At 35.6% G+C, this 6,000-nt stretch overlaps 1 protein-coding gene across 2 annotated transcripts in view; it reads right to left on the bottom strand.

The window, feature by feature from the left end:
• Window positions 1-1,770: 1,770 nt before the first annotated feature.
• Window positions 1,771-6,000, bottom strand: part of RPF2 (ribosome production factor 2 homolog) — a 31,875-nt gene continuing 27,645 nt past the window's right edge. For both annotated transcript variants that reach the window (XM_037520231.2, XM_037520232.2), the window contains exons 9-10: window positions 3,060-3,204; window positions 1,771-1,959 (exon numbers count right to left, since the gene is read on the bottom strand). In XM_037520231.2, coding sequence (XP_037376128.1) covers window positions 1,780-1,959; window positions 3,060-3,204 — 325 coding nt within the window. In that variant the 3' untranslated portion in view covers window positions 1,771-1,779. The remainder of the gene's footprint in view (window positions 1,960-3,059; window positions 3,205-6,000) is intronic.

Raw genomic sequence — 6,000 nt, 5'->3', positions numbered from 1 at the left:
GATACACCAGAAACAGAGTCAGGTGCAGAACAGGCAGATTGACTGAAATACACTGCTGAGGGGAGCAGCAAGTGAGTCAGGAGAGGTCTGCTGCGCCATTTGGTTTAACTGCTGGCCAGGGATCGAACTCATGCTGCAGCGGCTGGCAAATAGCACTTAGACTTTAACCATTGCGCCACCAGGGAGACTCTGTAATGATTGTTATTCAATTTACATATGCTGTGTTCTAAAGTTCAAGAACTGGAAATTAGAATGTACTTCCCACAAAAAGCAATAGAAACAATGGATCAAGGGCTCCAAATGGTTCTGACAACTGCAAGATTTTTCAACAAGTCTTTGAATTATATTTCCATTATACTATATAATACTTCTATTAGTGAAGTGGATGCAAATAGTTATTATCAGAGGTAAAACTTACACAGGGAGCAGAAGGATATATTACCAAATCTCAAATAAGAGGGCTATTGATTAAAACAAAAACCACCCTTATGACAAAATCCCACATATAGAAATGGAATCATCTTTATGGTAAAGTTGGTAGAAGCTGCCATGTAGTAATTGCTAATGTGGATCGTTCTGCTGAAGAGGGGCCAAGCAGTGGCAGGGTCCTTCCTGTAAGTGGCTGGTGTGTAAGACCCATTGCTTTGCATCCTGAATCATAAAGGGGTACAGTAAGGGTCAGACATTGGAGAAGGAGTTTGCATTCATCACATCTGATTTCCCTAATGGCTATTCAACTAGTGTCCATCTACTTGAAAATGGCAGGATATGAATCATTAGTCCTTTCTTTCCATTTACACAAAAAATACAAATGCCTTCTCTGGAGGCTGAGTGGGGGAAGCCATAATACAATACAGGAGACTTCTAAGTATTTTAGTACCCAGAAAATCATGAACTTATTCCCAAATTACTCCATGAACATACAGCCTGAAGATGTGTGAAGATACGTGTATTACTCAATCTCAATTTGGGCAATGGCTGCATTACTTGTCCTGGGATTTTTCTTCCTTTAGAATCCTTTATCTCTACCTGGGTATACTGTTCTCAACGTGCCTATTGACTTAACTGGGAGGGATGACTGGAGTCTAATCAGGTTTCCATAGCCATGGCTCTTCTGGGCATGATAAAAGACATCTCTGCTATACATAGGTAGATATAATATTTGTTTGAGGATCTTTAGGATCTAGAATCTAATTTCAAGAATAGGAAGTAAAAGCCCAAGATGTGATGAAAAATTATTCTATTTTCTTGGATTGGGAGGCTTTACTTGATTAAGCCACAATGGATGTTTTGTTGATTACCTCTTCCCCATTTGCTGTTTTATAGGACCCTTAATTGTTCATTACACTAATATTTTTAGAAAGTTTTGTATTTTGCTGTATCATGACAATAGTAATACCAGTCTCGCTGGCTGGTCTATAAGTTTAAATACAAATAAAGGAAATGTTCATTTTACCAAAAAAAAATATTTTAAAATTAAAAAACCACTACCAATGGCTGTTCTGAAAATCCTTTCTCACTTAACCACAGAATGAGATAAGGGACTTGCAGGGAGTAGGTAGAAGGAAATTTAGAGAAAAAATGCACACCAAGATGTACTTGTACTATTTCAAGTAGGAGACTTACTTTCAACCTGGTATTAGTACATTACTGTTCATAATACATAACTTAGGTAAATTATCATGTTACAAAAATATCCAATAACATTTAAGAAACTCTGAAATGATGTTTGATAATTCTCTTATACAAACAGATAAGGTAGTTATTTGCTAAGTTCCATCAATTTTTTTTAACTCTCTTTGATTTTTTCTCCTGGTCTTCTATTATCCTTTCTGCAGGTCGTTTCTTCAATCCCTTCATTTTCCTGGTTTGTAGTTTGCTTAGGTCTTGCTTCTGCATATGAATTCTTCCATAAGTTGTACCAAAAGTATCATGGGAGATATTTTTCTTCTTCTTTGGCTATGAAACAAGAATACATATATTTAATGGTCTTTCAATAGCATGAACTAGTAAAAATCCAGTATGTAACAAAAATAACCTTACTAACAATTTGTGAGTGGTCTCCCTTAAAATGTTAGTTTGTATCCCTACACTTTCCTTCTCAAACATAAAAATGCATACAAAACACTAGGAGGTCTTTCTAAATTCTTGTTTAGTAGGTCTAAGGTGAGATCTGAGATTAAGCATTTGTTTTTTGCTCATGTCTTCAGATGGAAATCAGACTAATGTTTAAGTAGGAAGAAACAAGGTATGGTCAGGGCACTGAAAATGTCTGTTGCAACGACTTATTACAACCATATAGAAAACTTTAGGGCCCATAAATTAAAACATGAATATGCTATCAAATTCATAAAAGCAAAACATTCTAATAGGCCAGATTAATTATTATCTATTAGAGCATTATCTATTTCTCAGATGATATAAAAAAAATACCAACAATACTACTGAATTCTTCATGGGCTATCAGGCCCCTGTGGTTTTCTTTGGTTTTAGAATAAAGACCATTCGGCACTGGCTATAGTGAGTGACCATCTCAAAGAACCACAGAAGACATGTAAGTCAAGAGAAGTAGGTGTTATTATAGTAACAATTTCCAGAACATTTTCAGAGTATAGTCTGAGAAGCAACACACAGACTACCATACACAGAAAAACTTTTCTGTGTTTAGCTTAAGGAAATTATGACAATCACTTCAATTTTTATTGATAGTCTAAATATGCCATTTCTATGTGTTTTTAAAAATCATTCAAAAGTCAAAACACATTTTATTAAAGTATGGGTTACTCATTCTGTACTCTAATAAATCTCCGGTCTTCACAATGCTCAGTTTGGGCTACCAGAAAGCTCTCAACCACACTTAAAACCCCACCTCATTTCTTCAACTCATTTATTATATTTTTGGTTGGCTCATTTGCTTTTTTCTCTCTTATTCCCTTCTTTGCCTCCATTTTATTGATCTCTTTATGTATAAGTCTTTTAATGCAATATCCTGCAAATCCATTTTAGAAAGAAGAGTGGAAGAAAGAAGTAAATGTGACACTAATCTGCAAGTTACGTACCTTGAGGGCTTTTGGCATTTTCATAGATAACTTATAAAGGTCATCTGATGCCAGATGTGTTCTCCTCATAACCAGATCTAACGAGGGACCCATCTCTTCCAATTCAATCCGCGGTGTTCTGCAACCGGATTTCTTCAACAGCAACCTTTAAGAAGTAGGGAAAAAAAAATGCTGCTTTGACAGTAATACAAGTCCTATCCCTCCCCAAACATCGTTCATAATGTATGTCATGCCAAAAGGTTTAGAAATTCTAAACTTTACACATTGAGGCCAAGTATATACTTTGACTCCCTTATTTTTAAAAATAAGGGAAATGGAATCCTTTGACTTTATCTATTTACAAATCTACACAAGTATAAAAATTTTAACTATCTTTGAAACATTGTTTTATATAATTAAGAAATTCTTATTCCTCTAAGACCTATTCAGTATCAACTTTCCCCGACAGCTCAGAAATAAACTCATCTCTATGGATCAGAATAAATGAAAAAATCCTAATATAACAAAACTATGACTTTCTGGATACCATATGTCCAAGGAGCTCTGGATCTGGAAACCTATGAAATATAGAGTGGGAAGATTTGCAAATTCTTTTTGTGAGAGATGCCACAAAGACAACTGGAAGCTGGAAGAGCTGAAGATTATTTGAGTTGAGAGACCCAATTTGTTAAAGTGGCCAAAATTCTACATGGGAAAAAAAAAGAATTATTAACAATGTTTATAAAAGATCAGTCTTTCACAACAAAGCTGGAGCATGAGAGAGACAATAGGTGACATGAAAAAAGAGAAAGAACTGAAAAGGAAAGGATAGTAAGAGGACTCGCAAGAGCAGCAAACACTAGGAAGCAGAAATGAGTCTGCAAAAGCTCATTAACGGCCGGTAAGGTCCTAAATATGTCACAGGCAGCTAACCAACCAATGAAGCCTATTCGTGGGAGGTACACTTACTATTTGCAGGAAGAGTCACAGTGATAGATATGCTAGATTAGGCACAGTAATTTTTGCCTTGAAGAAAGCAAAAACAAAAACAAAAGCCAAGGATATGTATAAAGCAGATTGTTAAAAAACAAAAAAAGCTATACTTTTCGTTAACATTAAAATATAAAACAGATATGAGGATGAGACTAAAAGAGAGCAAGCAGAGGGAAAGAGTCTCAACAAGAGTCTTTAGTGTCCCAGAGAGACCTGACAGAACACCCGTCTCAAGCCCACTACGGGAGAAAATATTTTTAGAAGTTCAAAATTGGCTCATATCTGAGCATCTTCCTTATAAGCTAATTCAAAGCAAATGGTGGAAGTGAACATTTGACTCTGTCATACACTTACATAGTTGCTTCCACTACTTTCAGTACTTCCAAATATATCCTATTTATAATACAGACCTCCTACCAAGATTATTGATAAACATTATCAAAAAAAAGATGTGTTCAGTAGATTATTTTAAATACTAGGAAAATTATATATCAATTTTCATTTTTTCTACCATTTAAAGTGGTAATTTTCAAAGAAACAGAAAACATCAATATGGAACATACAGTTCAAAGCATGCCTGGTGGATTCAAATCACCAAAGTACCACTTTATGTAGCAAAACACCTCAATAGTGTCTTTTCATTTATGCAAGTACCCTCTAATAACATAACTTTTTTTTTAACCAAAAACGCAGCATTTATTTTTGTTAAGACAGAATGCAAAATATTGCTTCACAGTCAGCAATATGTCTTTGAATATTAACTTTTTTTTTAAGTAATAAATTTTATTTTTATATTCCCCATACATTTGCAACTCCCCCATTCTGACCCCAGTCCCTCCCCTCCTGCCCCCCACCCCCGAAAAAAGTGTCTCTGGTTCATAGTTTTTTGTTGATTTTGATTTTCACTTTCTTATAGTTATTCATTTTCCTGGTCCCTTATTTAAGTTCTCTAGATTCCTGCTATCAGTGAGACCATCCGGTATTTTTCTTTTTCTTTCTGGCTTGTTTTGCTGAGCATGATCCCTTCCAGCGCCACCCATGTTGCTGCAAATTGCATAATAACATAACTTTTTGAGTGGTATATAAAATTATTTCCAAAGAACTACATGTGTTGCTATTATGGAAGAAAAAATTACAGTGCCATACTGTCTATATAGATGAACTTATATCCTTTCTCTTTTAGAAACTTTTAACGGTGAAATCTAGAATCTTAAATTATCAATTATCAATCCTTCACTCTCTCTCAGAGAGGAAATGTATTAATAGAAAATTTATAAATGATTTGAGGGATCATGCTAAGGTATATGAAGAATATGTAAGACACTGAATCATTACGAAATATACATGTATGTTGTCAAAAATCATTTGGTTTACCTTCATCCCATTTACACACACTGCACTTTCCCCCATAAAGACAGACACGTCAATTCATCTATCTCAGTTAAATGTCTACTATCCAGAAATTTTATATCATATGGCTAATCTCCATCTCAGATCCCAACTTCTCTTTCTTTTCTCACCCCTATAAGTTTTAAGTCAAAACTGCTACCAGTTCTGCAGGGTCATATGGTACAATATAGAGAGACAAATAAACAGAATACAGTTCCTTATCTCTCAAATTAACTTATGCTATTAGATCTTAATTGGTAATTTTGGTGTATATATATATATTTTTAAAGATTTATTTTATTTATACAAGAGCTGGGGTACAGGCCAGATGCACGGGAGGGTGAGAGGACTCACCAGAGACAAAGCAGGGAACAGAACAGGCAGATTGATGAAACACACTGCTGAGAGGAGCAGCGGGCGAGACAGGAGAGGTCCGCCGTGCCATGTGGGATTCTCGCCGGCTGGCCAGCGGGAATCAAACCTGCGCTGCAGAGGCTGTGAACAGCTTCATAGTGCGGCGCTCAACCGCCTGTGCCACCATGGAGGCCCTTTGGTACATCTTTAAATATTTGCCTATTTC

Source organism: Talpa occidentalis, unplaced genomic scaffold, assembly GCF_014898055.3.
Source record: "Talpa occidentalis isolate TD23 unplaced genomic scaffold, MPIMG_talOcc4v2.1 talOcc4.2, whole genome shotgun sequence".
In the NCBI taxonomy this organism is placed as follows: domain Eukaryota; kingdom Metazoa; phylum Chordata; class Mammalia; order Eulipotyphla; family Talpidae; genus Talpa; species Talpa occidentalis.
The sequence above is the reverse complement of the archived record's forward strand: the minus strand, read 5'-3'. Positions and strand labels throughout refer to the sequence as shown.